We start from the raw sequence: 25,614 nt of genomic DNA on the forward strand, positions 1-25,614 counted from the left end.
TCAGGGTCCTATGGCAGGCACACCAAGGTACACCAATGAACGCCAGGTCACACCAATGCACACGTGTGCACGCCTGGCCGGGCCTCCTAGGCAGGTGCCACAGGGCAGCATATTAATGGGGCACTGATGGGAATTTTCTTGACTGAGGGCCTAAGAGCAGGAAAAGATGAGGTGAGACCCTGTTGAAGTCATCAGCAGGCGAGCCCCTCAGTGGCATCACAGCTGGGGGCAGAGGCCGTGATGTTTCCCCTCCCACCTCTGCTGCTGTGGAGTCTTGCCCATCCCAGGGCCCAGCGACAGTCAGCAGGGGTGGAAGAGGCTGGTAGGAGGACTCAGTGTGTGCGGTCGCCACTGGCTGGACGGGGTGCTGTCAGTGCGTGCGGTCACCGCTGGACGGGGTGCTGGAAGGGACGAGTGTGACCAGGTTTCTGTGAGTGGAACATCACACCAGGACACACCAGGCTTTCAGTCCTGCCCATAGGAATTCTCAGAACATCAGTTTAATGTAAGCATCCAGATTCTTCCATGGAAAGCAGAGGTGACCTGTCCGTTGAAGCAGATGTCCCAAGTGCCAACTGCCTGTGGCTGAGATGAAACGTCAAACCCCAACAGGGGCCCATCCCATGATGGGGGCAGAGCAGGTGCCAGGCTGGGCTTCACTGAGTGGCGCAGGGACTGGAGGCTTCTGGGGGCTGCATGGTCCTTGAAGGTGCCCTGGACACATAGAGTGCCCAAGGATGGTGCCAGGGTTGAGTTACCCTGTAACCCATCTTTTCCAAAGTCTGGCTAAAAATTCACACAGCTCGTGTCCTCTGAAGAAAATGCACAGAGTGGTATTTGCCTTGAATTATGCCAAGTTGAGTTTTATTTAACTGCTCATCTATTTGTGGTGGCAGGAGCAATGATTAAATGGCTGGCATTCATTAAGCCAGGAAACGGCCAGGACGCAGAGACTTGGCAGAGACCGACTGGAGGCACGGCTCCGGACGATGCAGCCAAGTTTTCTCAGAATCACCAGCAACTGCCCGCTCTGGCTTCTGAGAGGCTGCTCCCGGTCGAGGGCTACAGGGCCCTGGGAACCCCTGGGTCAAAGGTCAACACCAAGGGGAAGGGGATGGGTGGAGGTGGGCAGCAAAAGTCGCTCCCAGGAGCCCAGACAGTAACCTGTGGTTTCGTCTCCTGCCATCCACAGAGAGGAAGCACAGAGGTGCTGCCCCCCACCCCGGCTGCAGCTTCCGCATCCCCTGGGCATGTGCAGGGTGCAGCACGTCCCCAGTGGTCTGCTCCCCGGGCCTCTGCACACGCATCCCGTGTCTGTGGCAAGGACGGACACAGAAGATGGCTGGGCCCTGAGTGGCAGGCATGTGTCCCATCGACGTGTATGCACACATATCCACACGTGTCCATATGTGTACATGCATACACACAGGCATGCACAGATACACACATGCCTGCATATGCACACACATGAGCACACATCACACACTTACACACAACACACACATATACAGACACACACCCATGTACACATGCTCACATATACACACGTCACACAGGCATACATGCACATATACACCTGTGCACATGTACATGCATGCACACACACGCAGAACACACATACACACAACTGCATGCATGTATATACACTCACAGGTATACACACATGCATGCATGCGGCCACCCATTATACGAGCACATGTGCATGCATGTATACACATGTGTTCACATATATCACACCACACACAACACAGGCATGCATGTCCATATATACATGCACGCACACATATGGGCAGTAAATATGCAGGTACACACGTGCACACATGTATATGAATACACACATGTGCACATTCACACCGTGACCATACATGTACGTGCACACACGACACACATCTACACACATGGCACACACATGTACAACACAGTCACACACATGTATATGCATGCACACATGTGTACGCTCACATGGTGCCCATACATGTAGATGCACACACGACACATATCTGCACACATGGCACATGTGTATAAAATACAAATACACACACATGAGCATACATTGACGCTCACACACATGCAGGTGCACCCCAGAGGTCTTGCCGTTTCCTCCTTCCCTGACACCAGTGTGTGGCACGCGGTGGGCTCGGCCTTCTCAGTACTTCAGGTCCCCGTTCACGGAGGCTGTGGACAGTGTGCTCACCAGCCCCTGACGGTCCCCTGGCTTCTGGCAGCGGTTCCTGATGAGCTTGTAGATGGCATAGCTGGGGATGGTGAGGCAGGGCACTCCGGTCACAATCACCACCACTGCATACACCCAGTTTGGGTAGGAGATCTTCTGGGATTTGGGAAATTCCTCCTGGGGAGAGAGTCCCATGGGTGAGTAAGCACCTCGGGAGCCAGCGGGGTTCACTTTGGGGCAAAGGTCCCTCACCCCATGACTCTTACCTCCTGTCCTGTGGGATGGGCAGGGTGGCCTGGGGCTCCTCCAGCTTTCTCTTTCCCCTGCCTCCCAACTCCCAGCCCACCCACCTCCCTCCTGGGATGGCGTGACATGCTGGTGTCAGGGAGGGGGGAACCAGCAAGTTGTGTGGGGTGGTGGCTGGACTGCACCTGAGTGTGAGCGTGTGTGCCCATGTATGTGGGTATGTGTGTTGTGTGTGCATGTGCCATGTGTGTGGATGTGTGTCCTCCTTTCCCCTTTCCCGTTCCTCTCCCCACCCCAGGAGACTGCCTGGGCACTTACGTAGCCAGGATCCCAGATGCTGTAGGTCAGTTCCTCACTGACTTTGACCACAAAGAAGAAGAGGAAGATGGTCAGCATGAGTAGGGGGCTGATCACACGCCACGTGACTTGCCAGAAGATGTTGGGCTTGTGGCCAATCATGAACTCGATGTCCTTATTGAACCTGCCAAGGCCAGAGACAGCTGTCGCTGCTGCTACCAGCTGGGCTTCAACTCGCCAAGCTTCTGTGCGTTCTGCTACCTGAACAGACGGCATCGTGCTGCGAGGTGCCCAGTCTCCCCTCGCCAGGGCCCCATCCCTCACTCCTGCCCATGAGTACCTCCTCAAGCAGAGCCATCTGTGGGCACGGCCAGCAGCTGTCTCAGCCCTATGACATCACCAGCCAGTGCTCGACGGCAAGCCCATGGTCAGAGGTGCCCCGCCGACACCCACGCCTGAGGTGGTCACCGGTGCAGAATGGGGGGTTGGAGGAGGGAGCGCCGCCAGACACCCGCAGCCTCTCCTTCCTTAGCAGCACCCTGAAGTTGGAAAACCCCACACCTTCCCCACCCTACTACTCAATTCCCGTCCTCTGCTGAACCCTCTTCTGCGCAAAGGAGTTTATTGTCTGCAGAAATCAGGATGGAGCAGGCGGGAGGTTACACCGAAGCTGGTCCCAGGCCTGCAGTGTGCAGGTGAGTACCCTTGGTCCCTGCAGAAGCATGTGAGGAGTAGCTGGTCCCACATGTCCCACATTTAGACAGTTATGCATGCACCTCACACCTGGCAGCACCAGCCTGCAGCTAACCCACACGTCAGGCCTAAACATTCTTTGACAATATCTGTGTGATGTTAGAATAGCATGGCCAGCGTGCCGTGTCCCTCAGCCTTCTCCATGGCTCCCCCGGGCTGGTGCGAGCTCTGTCCTCACTCATCCAGTGCTGAAGAGCTTACTGTCCTTGTGTCCTGCAAACCCCACTGCCAGGGACGCAGGACAGGTTTCCCGAGCCAGGAGCCTGCAGGGCTGTGCCTGATCAATGTTAACTGAGTCTGTCCAATTATTTCTTCTTCCACTTCTTCTTCTCCTCCTTCTCCTCCTTCTCCTCCTCCTCCTCCTTCTTCTTCTTCCTTCTTCTTCTTCTTCCTCTTCTTCTTCCTCTTCTTCCTCTTCTTTATTCCTCTTCTTTCTCCTCCTCCTCCTCCTTCTCCTCCTCCTTCTTCTTCCTCTTCTTCTTCTTCCTCTTGTTCTTCTTCTTCTCCTCCTCCTCCTCCTCCTTCTCCTTCTTCTTCTCCTTCTCCTTTTCCTTTTATTTTTTTTTTTTGAGATGGAGCCTCACTTGGTCACCCAGGCTGGAGTGCAGTGGTGTGATCTCCCCTCAACCTACACCTCCTGGGTTCAAGCCATTCTCCTGCCTCAGCCTCCTGAGTAGCTGGGATTACAGGCATGCATCACCATGTGTGGCTAATTTTTGTATTATTGGTAGAGGTGGGGTTTCACCGTGTTGGCCAGGCTGGTCTCAAACTGCTGACCTCAAGTGATTTGCCCACCTTGGCCTCCCAAAATGCTGGGATGATAGGCGTGAGCCACCGTGCCTGGCCTTGTCCGATTATTTCTAAAGTTGTGGTGGCTCCGACCAAGAGTCCCTGTCTGAGGCTCTACCACACTGCTGGAGCCTGTGTGTCCCTAGAAGGGCCTGGAGCGCCAGGGACATAAGGCAGTCCCCACCCCCCAGCACACACAAGGAGCATCTCTGCCATGGGCCCTGCAGCGGCCTTGAGCATGCAGCTCTGGCTCTCTGCATGGGCACTGCCAAGGTCTGGGCTCCACCGGGCTTCCTGGCTCCCAGCAACACGGAGCTCCCATTATCGGCAGGCCAGGGCCCTGCTGATGCCCTCTGCTGCCGCCAGGAGAGGTGTACACCTGCCTCTGTGGCCAGCCGAGGTCCCAGGCCATAGACTCTCCCTCTGTACCCTGAACACAGCCCGGGTCCGCCTCACAGGAATGCCCTGTGACCTGGCTTTTCTGCATTAGAGGCACCGGTCCCCACTGTGGCCCCTACCTGTCCACACCGTACACGTAGACCACAGCGAACATCTCGCAGAAGGCAATGGTGAGCAGGGGAATGGAGCCGGCATAGCTGTCCAGCAGGGAGAGCCAGTACTGGCCGGAGTTCAGTGTGAAGATGAAGCCAATGAGGAATGTTCCCAGGCAGATGAGGCCTGCAGGCCGGGTGGACAGAGATGCTGACACCCCCAGGGCTGCACACACGGCCGGGAAACAGCTGCCCACACAGCGGGGAACAGAGCTGCCCACACACCCGGGGTCTGCACACACGGCTGGGGAGCAGAGCTGCCCACACACCCAGGGGCTGCACACACGGCCGGGGGACAGAGCTGCCCACACACCCGGGGTCTGCACACATGGCCGGGGGCTGCACACACGGCCGGGGAACAGAATTGTCCACACACCCAGGGTCTGCACACACGGCCGGGGGCTGCACACACGGCCGGGGAACAGAGCTGCCCACACACCCGGGGTCTGCACACACGGCCGGGAAACAGCTGCCCACACAGCGGGGAACAGAGCTGCCCACACACCCGGGGTCTGCACACACGGCTGGGGAGCAGAGCTGCCCACACACCCAGGGGCTGCACACACGGCCGGGGAACAGAGCTGCCCACACACCCGGGGTCTGCACACACGGCTGGGGGACAGAGCTGCCCACACCCGGAAGCTGCACATGGCCGTGAAACCAGAGCTGCCCCACACACCCTGGCCTGCACACACGGCTGGGGACAGAGCTGCCCACACACCCCGGGCTGCACAGGCGGCCGGGAACAGAGCTGCCCACACACCTGGGGTCTGCACACACGGCTGGGGACAGAGCTGCCTCACACACCCGGGCTGCATGAACGGGGTCGGGGAACAGAGCCGCCCACACCCGGCTCCACACACGGCCGGGGATGGAGCTGCTCACACACCAGCCCACACATGGCCGGGGCTGTACACACGGCTGGGGAACAGAATTGCCCACACACCCAGGGTCTGCACACACGGCCAGGGGCTGCACACATGGCCGGGGAACAGAGCTGCCCACACACCCGGGGGCTGCACACACGGCCAGGGGACAGAGTTGTTCACACCCCCAGGGGCTGCCACCCCACAGGTGGCACCATTGCCATGGGGACCCCACCCGACTGCACACGCACCTGTGAGCACCTCCTTGGGCCACTTCGGGGGGAAGACTCTGAGGTCCTGCAGGGGCACAATGACGCCCTCCATGTTCCCAAACATAGATGACAGCCCCAGGCAGAAGAGCATAATGAAGAAGAGCACGGACCACAGTGGGGACACCGGCATCTTGGTGATGGCCTCGGTGAAGACAATGAAGGCCAGGCCTGTGCCCTCCACACCCTGCACGGATGACACACAGTCACCAGGGCCTCTGCCCCCCACGGACTCCCTCTCCTCCCTGCCCGAGGTTTTGTGCATCGCCAAGCCACGCAGCACGGGGCGGGCAGGTCTGAGTTGTCATGAAATAGCTAGATCTTATCTTTCAGGCCCAAAGTGTATTTTCAAAAGCTAAACTATGCATCACGACCAGCAAGTGGATCCCATCACCAAGCGGCACTCAGAGCCCCGTTCCGCCCACAGATGGGATCTCCCAACACAGGGACCTTCTGAGACCTCACAGCCCACACAGCCCTGATCCAGTGCGGCTGAGCCGTGTACACAAGGTGTTACGTGAGTCGCCTGTTAATAAACGCATGCCCTGGATGTGCTCGGAAGTCAAGTGGCCGACGGCCGAGTTAGAGCAGGCTGTGCCCACAGACAGGCTCTTGGATAAGAACCACCAAGGTGCGGCCACCCGGAGGCCCCATGGCTGACCTTCTGCTCCTGTGTCTGGTCCCAGACCATCACCGAGAACCAGGCCCCGGCCCATCACGGTCCTGGTGATCAGCAGTCCTGGCTGTGGAATCTCGGGAGGAAAACCTCCACTCATGAGGCTGAGGGACCTGCCCAGCTCAGTGGGGCTCCCTGCAGGCTACTGGCTCAGGGATCGGAGGTGGGAGGACTCAAGGACCCACCCGAAGACAGGGTCCTTCATGGCCGCCTAACACATCTATGTGAGCTCCAGGGACAAGAGTAACCCCTTACACAGCAGGACATGGCTTGTGGAGGGCTCTGAAGAGTTTAAAGGAAATTGTCAGAAGCAGGCGGCAGCATGTGCATACAAGGTACGCTGCTCTTCAGTGCAGGGTGGGAGGTGGGAGGAGGTGGGAGGAGGTGCCAGGATGGAGGCGCCGACCTGTAGCAACTCTGGTGCTTCTCAGAATGGCACTGCCGAGGGCAGCCCTGCCAGAAGATCGCACACCATGGGGTTTCTTTCTGTGGCGTTTCTAGAAAAGGCAGGTGGGCAGAGCAGCAGAGGGGGTGCCTGGGGCTGCCAGGAGTGGGGAGCGACAGCAAACGGAAACCTTGCGGGCATGGACGGGGTGCTGCACATGGCTGTGCAAGGCACTGCCAATGAGTGAATTTCATGGTGCATAATTATACCTCTTTAAAGTTGCTTTTAAAAAAGACATTTAGACCAGGACGGCCCTGCTGGGCCCCTCCTGCCTGCACATCCTGCACTTGGAGGCGTCCGGCAGTTGGTGGAACAGGGTTGGGAGAGGCCGTGAAGCCCTCTGCCTGGCTCCAGCTGGAGCGGAAATGACTCGCTCTGCCCAGCTTTCTCCCCGCGGCCACTGGAGTAGCAGCGCTGGGTCCTGAAGTGCCTGATGCCCGCAAAATATGGGGTGGTTCCCCAAAAGAAAATTGCGTAATTAAAATCAGCAAATGTCGACCTTTAATTGTAGCAGCATCTAAACTTCATTAACTATGGAAAGAGTATTCAAACGCGCTCATCACATAGAGTATCCTCAGTATCGGCGTGACTGAGATGTGCCAGCCGGTCCAAAATAAAACCTGTCCTGGTGGCCTCACAAGTTCGAAAACAGCTACACAAACTCTTTCAGTGTTGATAGAAGTTGTTACATTACAGATGGTCCCAGGGAGTGTTTTGTGTGTTTCATGGGAAAGAACGCAGGGGCAGCCCATGGTGTTCCCCGGCTCCTGCCTCTGAGCCTCTGCCTCTGAGTGTAACAGGAGCCTCAGAAGTGAAATCTCGTGGCCTGGCAGACACCAGCACCCCAGACGGAAGAGCCCTGGACACCAGGCAGAACAGACAATGGGAGCTGGGCCTCCCGGCAGAAGCTCAGCATCTGTGTCCTCCACAGGCCAGGGGCCCAGGGGTGGCCGGACTCTGAGGTGCCAGCAAGGGGTGTCCCCTCTCTGCCTCGAGCTCCGGAACGGGCCTACCTCCGAGAGGAAGGAGTTGATGTCGCAGGTCTGGAACGCCAGCTGCGCATAGGCTGCGGGGTTGGAGGCGTTGCACTGCCTTTGCATCTCTGCAAAGTTCTCCTGGGTCACGTTACCTTCAGGCAGGTCGAACGCGTTGATGAGGGTCAGGATGTTCCTGTGGGTCAGATGGAGGCTGATGGCCAGCTGGGGCCAGGGAGGCCGGGAGGCTTCCTGGAGGCGCAGCCAAGGCACCTGGAAGGTGGGACGGCCACTCACGTGCTGAAGCAGTCGTCATAGCGCTGTGTGGCGCGGAACCCGATGATGGAGTAGACCACAATGGCCGCGTACACGGATGTGAAGCCATTGATGATGGACACGATCACCGAGTCCCTCTCGCAGTTGTTGCTGCAGACAAGACCAGTGTCATGGCGGCTGGCGATGAGGCCCCGGGTCAGGACACAGCACAGGGCAGCACCCACGTCCCGCCCAGGGCGCCAGCTCCAGGAGCGAGAGGCTGAGCCACTGAGTGACACAGGAAGGCAGCCGGAGCCCCTGCTCCACTCTGAGCAGGCTCAGGGGATGCAGAGGTGGCCCCAGGGCAGCGCCTGGTCCCCTGCTGACCTGGTCTCAGCTTAGGGGCTGCCCGGGGCTCTGACTGCTCCTGACTCCCCAAACCACTCTGGTTATAGAGCTCAGGTCTCTTCCCTCCCCGTCTCATGCCTGCGGTAACTTCCATCAGGCCTCTAGGGACAGCTCCAGGCCAAAGACATCACACCCGCTCTCCCCAGCCCCCACCCTAGGCGTCCTGTCCAGTTGCTCGGCCGCTGAGACCTCACCATTTCCTAAAGGCACCCTGTGCTCAGTGTGTGCTGAACTCAAGCCCCAACTTCTCTGACCCAACCCAGCCAGTTCACTCCACCCTTCCTGTTTTAGCTGATGCTGACACCATCCTTCCAGATGCTTCCATCAAAAGCCGAATGTGTTAGCCTCAGGGAAATGCCAATCAAACTGCAGTGAGACCTCACCACATCCCTGCTGGGATGGCCAGAAACAAAACTCAGATGATAACAAGTGTTGGTGAAGATATAGGGAAACTGGAGCTTCCTACACACTGGTGGGAATGTGAGTGGAGCAGCCACTGTGGAAAACAGCCTGACAGCTCCTCCAAGGACTGCACACAGAGGCCCATATGACACGGCAACTACACTCCTAGGTGCACACCCAGGAGAATGAAAGTGTGCATCCACAAAAATGCGTACACAGGCTCATAGCAGCATCACTCACGATAGCCAAAATGTGGAAAATGTCCACAGATGGATGATGCACAAACCGTAGTCCACGCACACCATGAAATATTGCTGAGCCCTAAACAATAATGGCGCTCTGACGCCAACTGTGATGGGATGAGCCTTGAGGATGTCGTGCCCCATGCAAGGATCAGACATAAGGCTGTGGCAATGTGGCCACGCCATTCGCAGGAAATGTCCACACCAGGCACAGCCACAGAGGCAGACAGCACATCAGTGTTCACCCAGGGCAGGAGGACAGGGCACTGGGGAGCAGCTGCTCACATATGTGGGGCTTTTGCTGATTGGAATGTTCTAGAACTGGACAGTGGTGATGACTGGCTTCACAACTCTGTGAATGTACTTAAGACCATTGAACTGGGCACTCCAAATGGGGGAATTGTGTGGTATACAAGTTTTCTGAATAAAGCTGTTATAAAAATAATTCACCCTCAGTTCCACCTCAGCCACTCCACAAAAAACCCTCAGTTCCACCTCAGCCGCTCCACCCAGTGCTCGAACAATGACTCCAGGGTCCTTCCTGTCCCTCCAACACCCTCTCTGCCCCCAACCCCATCCTGCACGTGCCTCCAAGTGCACCTGTCTCTGCACCCCAGCCCTCCCTGCCTGGGCTCTACACCTGCCAAGCCCCAACCATGCCCCAGCTATGCCCTCCCTGACCAGCCCCGCCCCTCACACCCAGGACCCACCCTCCCTGCCCAGGCCCTGCCCCCTTGCATTGAGGGTCCCCTGTGTCTGACTCCAATCGCACCTTCCCAGCCTAGAGGGCCACCCTGACCCCTAGGAGTCCTCCCTCACCCCCAGCCCCTTCTGCTCTGAAATTCTGGTCACCACACACAGGACAATTTCTGCGCTTGCTTGTCAACCTGCAGAGCCGCAGGTCACTGAGGGCGGGCCCTGATGCACCCAGTTGGGCATACAGTAGGAGCTTCATAAATGCGAGTGGAAATGAACTGACACCAGCTGTGCTCCTCCCAGATGCTGCTGGGGACTCCAGGGTATGCGCAGTGGCTATGTGGGGAAGGGGCAGTGGAAGGATCAGACCTTGGTCAGGGACGTGGAGGTCGTTGGGGGCGCCACATGTCTGGGCACCTGGGATGCCCAAGGGTGGGCTGGAAGCGATGTGGGCATGGAGCAGGGAACTGGGGAGAGCACAGGAGAGGCCCGCACCAGGCTTGCGGAGGGACGGGTATGGGGAAAGCTGCAGGCCCTGGGTTCCTGGCCCTCCTCGAAGGGAGACCTGCCCCTCCTCCACACGCTGTACTCTAGACTCAGCTCACATGGTCCCTAAGCATGAGGGAACGGGCCCATCGCGGCACGGAGGCCCCGGCCACACAGCCACAGAGCACTTTCCACCTTGTCTTTTATCCTCCCAGCAAGATCCCCCCAGGACTGAGAGGGAAACTGAGGCCCGCCACGCCCGCACTCACTGCACGGAGTTGTAGCTGGAGAAGGAGATGAGGCCCCCGAAGGCCAGGGAGAAGGAGTAGAAGACCTGTGCACCCGCGTCCAGCCAGGTGACCGGGTTGGCCAGCTCCGTGACCTGCACCACATGGAGACCCTCAGCCACTCGCGGTGTAGGTGGGGCCATGGGGACCTGGGAGGGTGTGGTCCCAGGGAGGCTGGGGAGGGTCAAGGCTATCGGGGTGGTCAGGACAGGCCACGGTCCCCCTGGGGTGGCAGCTAGTTCCTTCCCTGTGGGGGCTCCGTCAGCTCATAGGGGCAAAGCCACGCCCCCAGGAGCTGCCCCGGGCCCCAGGGACAGGCCTTGCCCTCGCTGGCCCTGTGGACCTCCTCAGGCCTGGGACTGGTCGGGCAGCAGGCTGCCTGTCTCCATGGGTGAGAGAGCTGGTATTGAGGCTGGCAGGGGCACAGGGCAGCCAGGCCTCTCCTGGGGTCTGGGCCCAGGGCAGCCTTGCGGACTCACGTTGGGGGTGAAGAGGAAGACGATGCCATTGGTAGCGCCCTTCAGCGTCAGGCCTCGGATGAGGAAGATGGTCAGGACGACATAGGGCAGCGTGGAGGTGATGTACACGGCCTGCGGGGGGGCACGGCATGTGGGATGGGCAGGGAGGGGGCCGGGCATGTGGGGGGCGGGGCATGTGGGGAAGGGGGCCAGGTGGATGGTGGGCGGGGCATGTGGGAAGGGTGGGGAGGGGGCCAGGCCTGTGGGGGGGCAGGGCATGTGGGACAGGTGGGGATGGGGGCAGGGGCTGTGGGGGGCAGGGCCTGTAGGGGGCCGAGGATGTGGAATGGGTGGGGATGGGGTCCTGGCCTGCGGAGTCCGGTATGTGGAATGGTGCGAGGGGGGCCAGGCCTGTGGGGGTTGAGGCATGTGGGGAAGGGGCCCCAGGACTGTGGGGGGCGGGGCCTGTGGGGGGCCGGGTATGTGGAATGGGTGGGGATGGGGGCAGGGCCTGCAGGGCGTCGGCATGTGGGACGGGGGGAGTCGGGGGGGGGCCGGGCCTGAGGGGCCGGGGCATATGGGATGAGTTGGGAGGGGGTCAGGGCCTCACAGGCTGCTGGCCCACCAGGAGAACCGGCTGGCTGCTCTGGACCTCGCACCAAAGATTCCCATGTAGGGAAGATGGAGCCTCACTCTTCCATTTCCACCTTCCTACTTTATCATCATCATCATCATCGTCGCCGTCTCTTTTCGGTAGTTTGTATTACTCCTACACAATGCTAAGTGTCGTGTGGGCCAACGCCAAGTTCCTGGGGCCCCAAGTCTGGTCATTTCAGGAAACCTAGGGCAGGCAGGGCCCCTCCCGCCACCCAGGCCAGTGAGCTGAAGGGCAAAGGCAGCTCTCTTGGTGGGGTCTGGGGAAAGGCGGAGCCCGGGACCCCCAGAACTGGGTTTTAGAGTATTGCCGGCCGGATGCAGGGCTGCCCACACCTGCCCTCTGGAGCACCTGCGGCCTCGCTGGGCCCACGCAGTACCTTCCCGGTGGTCTCGATGCCACGGATGGTGCACATGTACAGGACGCTCCATGCACCGGCCAGGCACAGCAGCGTCCACCACTGGATGGAGCCCGAGTCGCTGATGGACGTGGAGATGTTGAGCGTCACTCGATACCAGAAGTAGTCCACAGGGGAGCTCCTGGCACACTCGTCCACGTACCCTAATGAAAGGGCCATTCACACACCTCAGGGTGCGGATCCCCCAAGGGAGGAGAATGAAAGGCCCTGAGTTGGAAGAAATGCCAGCTGCTCCAGAGGCCTTGACACCAGTGACACACCCACACGCGCACATGAACACAGGCACACATGCTCACGTGCATGCACAAGCACACCCACACATAGCACACACGCACAGCTGCCCCCTCGTGTGCACATCTGGTACATGCACCTGCACACCCCACACATGCACACAGACACAAGTGCTCACATGCACGGACATGCAAAGCACACACATGCACACAACACACACGTGCACATAGGCACACATGCTCACGTGCATACACATGCATGTACACATACAGCACACAAGCATGACTGTATCCTCACGTGCACATCCGGTACATGTACCTCTACACCCCACACCACATGCACATGCACACAGCACACATGCTTATGTGCACACACATGTGTGCATACACATTGCACACACAGGCATATGCGCACACACAGCACACATGCACAGCTGCACCCTTGCATACCCATCTGGTACACACACCTGCACATCCACGTACACACACGCCTTTGTGAGCACACGAGCACACATGCCTACACAGGTGCACTGGTTAGAAGGCTCCAGTCCCAACATTCAGGTGCACCCTGGCCTCACGCTGCTCCCTCTTCTCTGTGCAAGTCTGGTGGCCTCAGAGCGTGTGTGCTCCTGGGCTGGGGCCCTCGCCTGCAACTGCCACTCCACACACTGTCACCACCGTGGGCCTCTCTGGGCTTGTGGAACCACCCTGAGACCCTTCTAAGGAGGAAGTGGTCTAATTCCAGAGGACCCCACACCCCCAGAGGCAGGAAAGGGCCCCAACAGTCCCAGAGTGCAGTGAGGGTTGCACGTATCGTGAGAGGACCTGTCTTATTCCGACCCGAGGGGCCGTCTCGCTGGCCTCAACGGAACAGCAGCATGCAGGGAAGTCCCGCTGGCCCCACTGTGCTGGTCAGACCAGAAGCCAGTGCTGACCAAGCCATTCAGGCCCCGGGGCCACTTGTGAATCGCCGTGAGCTGACTGCATGTCACACGTAGAGGGTCTGTCCCCTACGCTCCCTCCCTGGCCAAGAGGGTTCTGGAAGGGCTGGAGTGAGATGGCAGTGCGGGGCCCACATGGGCAGGACAGACCCACCTGTGCAGAGCAACGCAGGGATGCATGGGGCGGGAGGCGGCAGTCCTGACACCACGTCCCTTCCTGGAGAACAGGGACTCCAGGACTGGTGACCACGGGCCCTCAGAGCGGGCACAGCCCCCGCTGGGCTCCCACACTTTCCTCCAAGGGCCTCATCCTCCACCACACCCCCGACAAAAGAGCCACCACTTTGAAGGCCTTTTCTCTGGCGCTGCCATTTTTTGATGCCCAGTTGCCTTGGGGCTCTGGTTTCTGCCACACCTGACCTGAGTTTCGTGAGGCCATGTGCTTGCTAGGAGAGGCACGGCAGCCCACAGGTGAGACGGACGGGGCTGCTTGCAGGGACTCACCTGTCCGGTTCTCGTTGAGCGGGCACTCGCTCCAGGGCAGAGGCTCCTGGAAGGAGTTGAAGAAGTACCACATGATCCACGAGATGATGGTGTTGTAGTACAGGCCCACCATGAAGGACACGAGCATGGAGGCCAGGCCTGCAGGGAGGCTGCTGCTGAGGCTTGGGGCCGAGGCACGCCCTCCTCTGGCCACCCGTCCCCACTCTGAGCAGGAGGTCCCAGGGCTGGCACAGGGTGCGGCCGGGATGGGCTGCCCCAGAATCTGAGGGGCAGACCCAGTGCGGGCCGGGATTGTGCAGCTGATGTCGTGGTGCAGCCTGTACACGCCTTCCCGGCTCACACCTGCCCTACACACACCTCCCCTCCACGCGCCTCCCCTGCATACGCCTTCCCGGCTCACACCTTCCTGGCACATGCCTGCTTGGCTGGCCCCAGGCATGGGTCTCACCTGCCCAGTGCAGCCTCCAGCAGGTGCATCCAGGCCACAGCCTTGGCAGAGAACTTTTGATGTACCAGTAGCCTGGTTGCTGCCTACGGGCTGGGGGGACTGCCCACTTGGCCCTGCCCCAAACCAGGAAGCCCCTGTGCCCAGGACAGGTGGTGGGCTTCAGGAAAACCTGTGGAGGACTCCTGAGAGGGGAGACAGCAGGAACTGCAGAGGGGAATCTTCTCAATTATTTGGGGACAACTAGGCAGGATGGAGAGTGTGCTGTGTACTACACGCTTTTTCGAAGTTTCAAACTCAAAACCAAATGTGTGTTGTGAATATGTGAGTGTGAGATGGGTAAGAGAGACAGAGGGAGAGACACAGATGGGGAAGAGAGAGAGACACACAGAGAGCAGGGAAGAGACAGAGAGAATAGGAGGGGGAAAGAGGAAAAGACAGAGAGGGGAATGAGAGCGGGAGAGAGAGTGGGGGGAGGAAGGGAGGGAAGGGAGAGAATAGGAGGGGAAAGAGAGAGCGACAGAGACAGAGAGAAAGAGAGAGAGAGGAGGGAGGTCTTGGAGACTCAGGAGAGGGCGTGGGCACGGCCCTGGGCCTGGAGGGAGGCCTTGGAGACTGAGGGAGAGGCCGGGATGAGGGTGTGGGCTCTGCTCCAGCCTGCAGGCTTCTGAAGGGCAGGTGCTTCCTGGACTCAGACCCCTTTCTGGACTGGACCCTGCCCTTTCCTCCTCCGTCTTTCACCGCCTGCCCATATTCTGAGGCCTTAATGAGCCGTGTCCTCTTGGTGAGGCTGCACTGGGTCTGCTCCTGGGCCCCAGAGTTTATAAATGAATGACTATGTCTGGGGGTGTCGGTGCTGGGGACCTCCTCACTAGATGTGGGGGAGTGGACACAGGAGGCTGGGAGGGCAGTGGCTGGCGCCCCCTCCTGGGCCCTGGGCTCTCGCTGAGCGCCGCCCTGAGCAGGGCTTGAGGGGTCACTCTGCTGTCCAGAGTCTGGACCCTCCTGGGCCCTGGGCTGCCAGGGACTCGGGCAGCCTCTGCTGGCCTGTCTGGTTCCTGGTGACCAGGAGTGGCCTGGAGTTTCCAAAGGCCTCCAGGAGGAGACGACCCTGGGACCTTTGTTTCGCCAGACACAGACAGGGAAGGCGGAGCGGGGGCGCTGAGACCGGCAAGGCGAACCCTGGGCCCGGGTGGAATGGCTCCATGGCAGAGGGGACCCCTGGGCCCGGGTGGAGCGGCTCCGAGGCACTCACCTACGCCCTTCAGGGCTGGGTGGATGGAGCTCCACACGCCCAGGCTGCCCCGCCGCAGCCGTTGCCCGATGGCGAACTCCAGGTGCAGCAGGGGGATGCCCTCCAGGACCAACAGGATGAGGAACGGGATCATGAAGGCTCCTGTAACGGGAGGAGTCCGCCACGCCTGAGAGCTGGCCCCCGGCAGCAGGAAGGCCTCCCTCAGGAGCAGCCATTCACAGCACCCTGCAGCCCCTGTGGCTGGCCCACTGGGGGGAACAGAGCTGAGATGGAGCAGCCAGTCCACGGGATCAGGGCCAGAGCTGACTCCACGTTCTGGAAGCACTGCTGGGCAGCTGGCCGTTCCTGACCATCACACAGGCTGAGGCCACCTGTGGGACCTCGGGACGTTGTGGTCGTTAAGGGAGGTGTGGTCCATGCCCCGCGTGCACTGACCAACCTGCAACCACAGCCGCTGCCTGTGAGTCGACCTCCCTGCCCACCCTCTGGCAGTCCAGGGGTCCCACGGAGGAGCTGCTTTTGCCTGTCCAGCCAGGGGCTTCCAACAGCAGCGTGCCCGCCCCTGCCCCACCTGCGCCGGCTGCACCTGCCATGTCCTTCCTTGGCTTAATGAACGTTCTGTGGATTTGGCATGCCTGTGGGGAGGGACTGTTTCCTGGCAACCATGTGTGGCCTCAGTGGGGTGTTAGGGTTTAGTGGGGACCGTTCTGGTTCTTAAGACAGAGTTCTAAAGATGGACCTGGGTCCAGGTGCTAGTTACATGGCATTGTGAGTGCCTTTAATACCACTGAACTGTACGTGCAAAAATGATTAAAATGGCAAATTTTACATATATGTATTCAGTAACAATAAAAAATTGCAAAAAGGAAAACTACATTGAGACATTTCTGCTTCTGCTGTGACTACGGTTTTGTCTTATGGGGGATCTACCCACCTCCGCTCTGCTGCCTCTTTGCCCTAAAAGGACAGCTTCAGCCATCATTCTGGGGCTAATTCTCTAATTTGGAAAACTGAAAAATCACCTTTGACATAAGATGCTATTTAATCTTTGTGAAATTGTAGTCATTCATTCTGGGCTAGAACTGTAGCAGGAAAGTGGGACTGTCCAGGCACTGAGAGCGATCACTCATGGTCTAAACCGAGGGCCACTTTTAGTGTTTCAACTGGCTGGAGAGTTGTTTGTTTGAACATTGGTTTGAACTGGATAAAAGATAGGGATGTGCTGATCCTGAGAGGAAGCCACGTGGCTCCTGCGGTCATCAGGCGTAGAGGCTCAGAGTCAGCCTGGGACCGGGAGAAGAGATTCAGGAAAAATCGCAGATGCTTAGAAGGATTTCACACTCACGTTTCCTCATGTCTTTAAATTCTGTCTCTTTCGAAAAACCAAAGCTGAAAAGCATAGGTCGGCTTCCTCTCAGAGCCCAGCACCCGGAGAAGGGGCCTGGCCGCGCCCACGAATTCCACTCGCCCGGCCAAGCGGGCGGCCCTGACCGCTCCCTCTGTGGGTGGACGCACAGCCTCCCAGCTCAGCCACAAGGCCCCAAGCCTACACACACAGGATGAGCTGCAGCCACTCCTGGGCGTCGTGACAGTGCCCAAGGTGCTTGGCAGAGGGCGAGGAGAGACACGACCTTGGCAGGACTCCCATCCAGCCAGGGCAGCGTGGACACCGGTGGGTCCTTCGCCCAAAGGTGGAGAAGGACTAGGGTCAGGGAACAGGAGAGAGGAGTGCAGGCCACGGGGCCCGACTTCCGAGGCTGGCCTGACACCACGCAGTGCGTCTCCTAACTGAACCCGAGCACCCTGCTATGGGGACGCGGAAGCAGCTCCCGTCGCACCTACCCCAGGCTGGACGGAAGACCCGCGCTGCAGCCGGGGTGAGCACAGCGAAGCCGACAGCCTTTGGGACCGGGGTCAGCAGCTGCAACAGCGCAAGAATTCCAAACACAGCTGTGGCTGAAGGGCCTGGGGGTGTGCAAGTCCTAAACCCCCATGAGCCTGATCCCAACCTAGGTCCTGTCTCCTGGGCCACCTTTCTGTCCCGTGGTGACTGACCCTGAGAGGGAGGGCTGTGGGGCTGCTCACATGACACTGGGGGCCCAGCAACAGCCCCTCCTCACGCGGCGTGTCCCTGGGGCCTCTCAGACGGGATGCGTGACACACCCGCCTGCACCCGCCCCACCAGCAGAGCCAAGCCCCCATCATCCTCCCGCCCCCAGGCCGGGCTCCCTCACTCTCCTTCCCCACACACGTGTTCCATTTGTTCTTCTCCCACCAAATCGCTTAAACCCTGAGCTCCCCCCATTCCCTCCCCATTGCCTCCCTTCCCCGACTCAGCCACTGTCTCCCCAGCCAGCAGGGCCATGTCAGACCCCAAACTACCATCCTCAGGGGATGGCACTGCACGTGTGTGAGAGACGGAGACACACGCAGAGACAGAGACACAGAGAGACAGAGACAGAGAGGGAAGCAGGGAGAGAGGCAGAGACACACACAGACATACAGAGACAGAGTCACAGAGAGGGAGACAGAGACACAGAGAAAGAGACAGAGAGACACACACACAGACAGAAACAGAGAGAGACAGAGAAGGAGAGAAATAGAGACAGGGCGATGGAGAGAGAGAGACAGAGAGAGAGGAGGGAGGGGTGGGTAGAGGCGGGAGGGAGGAGCCAGGTACTGGCGGCCGTGACTTCCCTACTTGCCCCTTGCCAGCCTTTCTCACTCCTCCCTCTCCCAGTTTAACACCAGCCTCTTCTCTCTCCTCCTCCCTCTGTCCACCTGGTGCCTGCCTGTTGGGTGGAACAGGGCCCTCTGGAGCCTGAAGCCTCTATCCCCACACAGGTCCTGGCCTGTGCACAGGTCCCTCTCTCTGAGCTGGGGCTCCGGGGACAGGTTCCTTCAGAAGCAGGAGCTGTAGGTGGGGAATTCCAGGAGAGCCAGGTATGTAGGGTGGGCTGCCGGGATGCTGGATTCATCGTGAGATGAAAGGCAGAGGGGAATGGTAGCCAGGTGTAGGAGATGCCCACCAGCCGGTCCCCAAAGCCAGGCACAGGAAACGCCCACCAGTAGGTTCCCCAGGCTGGGTGCAGGAGACGCCTACCAGTCGGTCCCTGAGGCCAGGTGCAGGAGACGCCCACCAGCCGGTCCCCGAGGCCAGGTGGAGGAGATGCCCACCAGCAGGTTCCCTATGGGAGGGGGTGGGGGCTGCAGGCTCACCTGCAGGGACACCCAAGACCTCAGCAGGGCCTGCTCATTGGGTTAAAATAAGAAAAGATTCGCTCCTCCAATTTTTTTTTCCCAAGAGCTTGATTTGAAACTCTTCCAGACAAAACTACCAGGGAAAAAGCAAGTGCATGATCCCAAACATTCTCCATCTCCTCCCTTCCCTCCACTATGCCCTAACCCTAAATGCTTGGGTCTTCCTACCACTCCATCTCCATTGAGAAAACTCCTACTCAGCCTTGAAAACCCCACCAGGGTGTCCCCTCTTCTGAGAGTCTCAGTTGTTGCCCTTGCTCCTGGTGGCTCTCCTTTCTGAAAGTTCCTTGGGGCAGGAGACCCTCAAACCCCCGACCCCTGGGGTTCAGGCTCAGCATGGAGCAGTGAACAGAGAGGACTGGGGGGCACACACCCACTCTACCCCAAACGCAGCCCGGAGGCAGCCGGGCCCTCCCTTGCTCCCAATGAAGGGGGCTGTCCTGCCCCAAGAAACTCAAGGAAAGCCAAGCATTCTCGACAATTAAAGCCACCAGAATATGAACATTTGTCTTTTAAACCCAGCGACTTCTTCCTAGTGTGGGGTGAGGCGCAGAGGAAGGAGAGAAGGAGAGAGGGCTGCCGGCGCCCAGACAACACTGCGTGGCTTCACCTGATGGGGCAGTGCAGGGCGCCTGGATGTGGTTGCAAAGGTCCCTGGAAACCAGGCCTGTCTGCTGCGCTGCAGACGTTGGCTCACTCAGGTGGAAGCAGGTAACGGAGAGAATGGGGCGGGGAAGGGGGACGTGGCCAGATGGAAAGCAGCCAGAGGGAAAGAGACACTGAGCACAGACACACAGTTCCTCCTGTCTGTCCTGAGTGGGAAACCAGGAGAGGGAGGAGCAGGGAGGAGGGAGCTGCAGTTCTCTCGCAGGGACTAAGCTTCCCCTTTTTTCTCTCTCCAGCAGGTGGTGTTTGTGGCACCAAGTAAATGCTGCCTGGATTTTTGCTAAGAAATAGCTGTAGACGGACTCAGGGAAAAGCTGACGCCGGGGCCAGGTGCTGAGCAGCAAAGAAGAAACAGCCAGAAACAGCTGTGCTGGGGCCACACGGTCCTGGAAGGGGCAGCTCCTCAGGCTCCCGCCTCTCTCACGGGCATCGTCACTGGTCACTGCCGTGTGCGGAGGAGCTGGGGGGCAGCCCCTGAGGGGCCAGCTGTGGAGTGGGCTCTGTCAGCAGCCACTGACGGGGACACACGGGGCAGCCGAGGTTTCTGGACAGACTCAGGGGGCCGTGAATGCGTCTCCGCCTGGGCCACCGGCACTGTGGGGCCCCGCCGTGGGGACGTGGTGCTCCCAGGTGGGGGTGAGTGGGGTGAGCCCTGGCTGACCACGTCTCACGGCTTTCGGTAGCTGTTCCTGCACACCTGCCCCCCACCTGAACACCGCCCTAGGGGGGCTCTGCCATCATACCCGTTTCCCAGGTGAGAACGCCCAGGCACAGCACGCCCTTGAGCTGGCTCGGGTGAGCGGTGGCTGAGTTTGGAAATGCCCTTCCTTGGGAAAGGGTCCCTTGAGCCTGCCCACCTGGCACAGGCTCTCCAAGGACAGCAAAATCTGTTAAGACACAGGAGACTCGGAGGCGTAATGATTTTTAACCTCGAAGGACAATCCCAAACACTCAGGAGGCTTCCAGGAAGGAAGCCAGGAGGACCCAGCTGCCTGCTTCCCCTCGATTTGGTCTTGGTGACCCGCGTAAATTAGGAAATCTGGTGTCACTGACACGGCGTGCATGCTGGAGCCCTCACTGAGATGCACAGAGAGAGGGTGTGCTGTCTGTGGGTGCGGCCTCCCAGGGATGCTGCCTGCTCCCCTGTTTTGGCGCCCACGAGGCCCCCGGAGCCGGAGGCGGGGACCCTGTGTCCCCAGGTCCTTTCAGCTGCCTCCCTGAAAGCTCCCTGGCGGCCGAGCTGCAGCCCCGATTAGATTCACCAGGAGACGAGTGCCCTGGTGGGAAACCCAGTGGCCTGCAAAGCTGTCTCCCATTCTCAGGGCCCTGCCCTGCTGGCCCGAGTCCCTCTGGCTGCAACGCAGGCTTCAGCTCTTTTAGGCTGGTGGTCTGGTGTGTGGGGTCCTGGTCGGCCCCCACAGCGTGACCAAAAGGCACGGGGTTCCTCCAGGCTGGGGGCACTGCCAGAACCCTGTGGAGCCATCTGTGATGTTGCAGCTGATGGGGGCCCAGGTGACAGTGGCCCTCAGAGTCTAGCAGGTGACTTGGTGGCCCAGCAGAAAGGCCAGGTCAGCGGCAGCTTGTCTGGGGTCTGGGGAGAAGGGCCTGCTGGTGTCCACCCCAGGAGCGGGACCGTCTGAGACCCAGCACATCCCAGAGCCCGGCTCGGCCCTCCTCACCTGGGCCTGCCTGCCCGGAGCCCGCTGCCTGCTGCCCGCACCTGCCCACCCCAGCATGGCCCAGGGTGCGGCGCCAGCATCCGCTGCTTGAAAGCTGCTCGCTCCCAGGCTCCACTGTGCACAGCGGCTGGTCTCTCAGTGTCAGAGTGGGGACTATCTGGACTATCTGAGGTGCTGGGAGCCCCATCAGATTCCCACCCAAACCTACATCTTAGAACTTGCCCGTCTGTGCAAAGACAAGTAACTTCCCAGGCAGGCTCGGGCAGTCCCACCCCCTCCTCTTCCCAGGAGGCATGTGTCTGCCCCTCCGTCCCCAGTGCCTGTGGCTCAGTTTCTCCTCCAAGCTAAACAAACTTGGGGTGTGGGTCAGAGCAGGGATCCTCCCCACAGGACAGGGCCCTGGGGGATGGAGTGAGGACAGTGGCTAGGAAGTCCCTGAGGCTTTGGTGAGCTGAGACTTGGGGACTGTCAGGGACTATAGCATTGCAGTGGCCGAGGACCCCGCCCTGCCTCCAGTGGGAAGTGCCGGCTGGACCGGAGGCTCGTGAAGCGCCCACCCCCCAAGGCCATGATCAACTCCTCAACAACACTGGAGGCGAAACGGATTCAGGAAAAGCCCATCTCTGTTTTTCTTTAAAAACCTTCCCATCGGCCGGGCGCGGTGGCTCAAGCCTGTAATCCCAGCACTTTGGGAGGCTGAGACGGGCGGATCACGAGGTCAGGAGATCGAGACCATCCTGGCTAACACGGTGAAACCCCGTCTTTACTAAAAAATACAAAAAACTAGCCGGGCGCGGTGGCGGGCGCCTGTAGTCCCAACTACTCGGGAGGCTGAGGCAGGAGAACGGCATGAACCCGGGAGGCGGAGCTTGCAGTGAGCTGAGATCTGGCCACTGCACTCCAGCCTGGGCGGCAGAGCGAGACTCTGTCTCAAAAAAAAAAAAAAAAAAAAAAAAAAAAAAAAAAACCTTCCCATCACAAAGCCCGTATGAGAGACAGCAGCTCTCCACGGTGAGAAAAAGCAGGGCCCACCGAGGGAGGGCTCTGAACGGAGGCTGAGACCCTCACGGCCCACCACGAACAGCCCCAGGGCAGCAGGAAGCCTGTTTCCTGAGGGCGCCCGGCCCTTCTGGACCTTCCACCGAGAAAGCAGCAGGTTTATGGGGGCAGCAGCTTCAGGGTTCGCCAAGCCCAAGGCCGAGCCCAAGTGTGGGTCTTACGTGCAGCCCCCTGCCAGGCCTGGGAGCCACTTCTCAGATGCTCAGGGCCACTGAGCAGGAACACAAATGTCACCTCTATGCTAGCAGCGGCCATGCCCACCTCGGCCCCAGTAGCCAGAGGAACGAGGAGCACCAGGCTTGTGTGTCAGGGGGGCACAGCGGCTCGCTGGCCTCCAGGCCCAAGTCCACAGGCTCTGGCCACCCACTCTGCTCCTGTAGGGTCACCTGCCCCCAACCCAGCTACCTCCTCTGCCCCCTGCACTGGCAGGTGCCCGCCTGTGGGGCTGGGACGAGAGGTGATGCCCAGGAGGTCTTGGCCCTGCGTCCTCCGAGGAGGGGCTGTACCGGGAGAAGCAACCTTTCCCCGGCCCCACCCTCGGGCCAGAACCTTCCAGGACTGCCAGTCTGGAACTCGGGGTCCTCCTTGGAGCCTCACACGAAGCCCTGGGGTCGTGCCGGCCAGGCCCATCTCCTCACCAGCAGCCTAGGAACTGGGCACAAGGGCAGGTGAGGGCCCCAGCTCCCCCACGCCCTGCGGCTTCTCCTCTCCCCTCTGTGCTTGGGGAGCCAAGGGTCCGGGGAGGACGTCCGCCCAGGGTCTCTGCATGTGTCTGAGTTTCCCTGGCCACGGCCTGGCCCGCAGCCCCGCCCGGCCAGCCTACCTCCTCCGTGGCTCTGGCACAGGTAGGGGAAGCGCCACACGTTGCCCAGGCCCACGCAGAAGCCCACGCAGGTGAGCATGTACTGTGCCTTGTTGTCCCACTTGGGCCGGGAGCTGGACTCCTCCTGCTCGATGGTCTCCAGCTCAGCCAGGGACGGGATCCGGGAGTCCAGGCCGGGGTTGGGCAGCGTGAGTCTCACCATGTTGGTCGCTGGACGGCTCCGCACACAGCAGGCAGGGCAGAAGCTGGAGGGCGAGTGGCCGTGGGCTGGGAGCAGGGCACTTTATAGAGAACCTTTGGCACCTCGCCCCACGCACCTGGGCAGAACGGAGCCAGCCGTCAGCAGATCTGTAGGGCGCGTCCACGGAGGGACTGTTAATGCCTTATCTGCAGAGACGCCCAGCCCTGGGGCCAGCAGAGCCACCCACTGCCGTCGGGCAACCGGAGGCTGCTCCGTGGTGCTGGCCACCCCTCCCCCTGCACAAACGCACACAGGTGAGCCGGTGCCCCGGGGAGGAAGAACTGAGGCAAACAAACAGGACACAGGACGCTGGCTCTGCCCCACAGTGTCAGAGCCCCTGGCTGCCGCACGCCCCCACCTGCACGAAGCCAGGTGGGCCTCTCCACCGCTCCCTGGAGCACAGGCATCCCCGGCCCCCACCCCAGTCCAGGGAGCTCGGCGGGAGCAGGGGCCCCGGGGCAGCACTTGGTCTGCTCACACCAGGCAGTGAGACCCTGGGCCCCTCGGGGCTCTGGGCACTAAACGGGGCCTGGCTTCTCACCGGTACCCACAGAACCATGGCTGCTTGGGTTGTGGCCTGAATTAACCTGAGAGTGGGGTTCCCATGGCTGTGTCTCCGGGGCCACAGTTTCATTCTGGGGTTCGTAATGAACTTCGTCATGAATAGCTTACGCTGCCCAACCCCAGCCTGGATGCCCAGATCCCATCCCTGGCTGAGCTGGAGAACACCGAGCGGGAGAAGTCCAGCTCCCAGTCATAGGTTCAGGACCCAGAGCCACCCTCTGGGGCAGCCTCGTCCCCATGGGCCCTCTGGAGTCACTGGGGACGCAGTGTCCCGCGTCATGGAAACTGCAGCCACCCCAGATCCCCGCCTTCCCGGGGACTGCAGGGTTTCTGTCCTTCTGTGGAGCACTTCGTGGGGGGCAGTCCTGTGCCAGGCACGGGACAGCAAGGGGAGATGGTGTCCCTGCCCCCCCAGCAGAGGGGTCATGCAGGGAAGCCACAGGGCTGACCACGGGGTCCAGGAGAGGCTGGAGGAACGTTGCGGGGAGTTCAGGAGAGTCTCCTACCCCAGGGGCTGTGTCTCCAAAGCCAGAGTGGGGTTCTCTCCTGGTTTTCCACACAGGGAGTCGGGGGACCCCTCCTGTGTCAGGCGCTGCCCATTTGGGCCCCAACTTGGCCTCCCCTCAAGTCTCTCCCATCCAGGAGACCTCAAGCTCTGGAATCCCCCGACCGACTGGCCTTCCTGGGGCCAGGGACGGTGCCACACCCTGCCCCTCCCCAGGCCTTCCTCCTGTCGCCTCCGTTCAGCCTCTGGGGTCAGCTCCCTGGGGGCCCCTCGCTGGCCCTCTGCCCCCACTGCCCACACGGCTCCCTCCACAGCCGGGGCCTTCCCGGCAGGCAGGCAGGCACGGGACTCTCTCACTAGCCTCCTGGTTCCTTTATCTCAGTCGAACTGCTGGGCGATAAGGGCCCAGAGCCGCCCCCACCCCCACCCCCCACGGGCTCACCGACACTGGACATTCGCTGAGTAATGGAGATGAAGGCGCTGGGCCGTCACTCAGAGATGAGCACGTTTAGGCGCCTGACCTTTGCCCCTAGGACGCAGGAGGCCAGAAGGAAGGGATCACGCTTGCATTTAAGGTCGTCTGGCTTCCGAGCACAGTGCAGGTTGGAGGGAAGGGTGGGGACCTGGGAAGAGAGAGAGAGAAAGACAGAGACAGAGAGACAGAAAGAGAGAGATAGAGACAGAGAAAGAGAGACAGGGACAAAGACAGAGAGAGGGAGAGACAGAGACAAGGAGAGACAGAGACAGAGAAAGCGAGACAGGAATAGAGACAGAGAGAGGGAAAGACAGAGACAGAGAAAGAGAGAAAGGCAGAGACAGAGACACAGGGAGAGACAGAGAGAGACAAAGACAGAGAAAGAGAGACAGGGAGAGACAGAGACACAGGGAGAGACAGCGAAAAAAGAGAGAGAGAAAGACAGAGAGAGACAGGGAGAAACAGAGAAAGAGAGACAGAGAAAGAGAGACAGGGAGAGACAGAGACAGAGAAAAAGAGAGAGATAGGGAGAGACAGAGAGGAGAAAGAGACAGACAGAAAGAGACAGAGATGGAGAGGAACAGACAGGGAGAAAGAGAGACAGGGAGAGACAGAGAGAG

The 25,614-nt window shown here is 59.9% G+C and overlaps 1 protein-coding gene across 1 annotated transcript; it reads right to left on the bottom strand.

Moving 5' to 3' along the window:
• Positions 1 to 1,696: 1,696 nt before the first annotated feature.
• Positions 1,697 to 23,685, bottom strand: SLC6A19 (solute carrier family 6 member 19). The gene is made up of 12 exons (XM_021939214.2): positions 23,210 to 23,685; positions 15,722 to 15,862; positions 14,022 to 14,159; positions 12,308 to 12,489; positions 11,295 to 11,405; positions 10,798 to 10,910; positions 8,337 to 8,465; positions 8,079 to 8,235; positions 5,927 to 6,131; positions 4,777 to 4,936; positions 2,738 to 2,900; positions 1,697 to 2,350 (listed from the first exon to the last, which is right to left on the bottom strand). Exons 1-12 carry the CDS (start codon positions 23,409 to 23,411, stop codon positions 2,147 to 2,149), a joined length of 1,905 nt encoding a protein of 634 aa, XP_021794906.1. The 5' UTR covers positions 23,412 to 23,685; the 3' UTR covers positions 1,697 to 2,146.
• Positions 23,686 to 25,614: the final 1,929 nt, after the last annotated feature.

Source organism: Papio anubis, chromosome 5 (genome assembly GCF_008728515.1).
Source record: "Papio anubis isolate 15944 chromosome 5, Panubis1.0, whole genome shotgun sequence".
Lineage (NCBI taxonomy): Eukaryota > Metazoa > Chordata > Mammalia > Primates > Cercopithecidae > Papio > Papio anubis.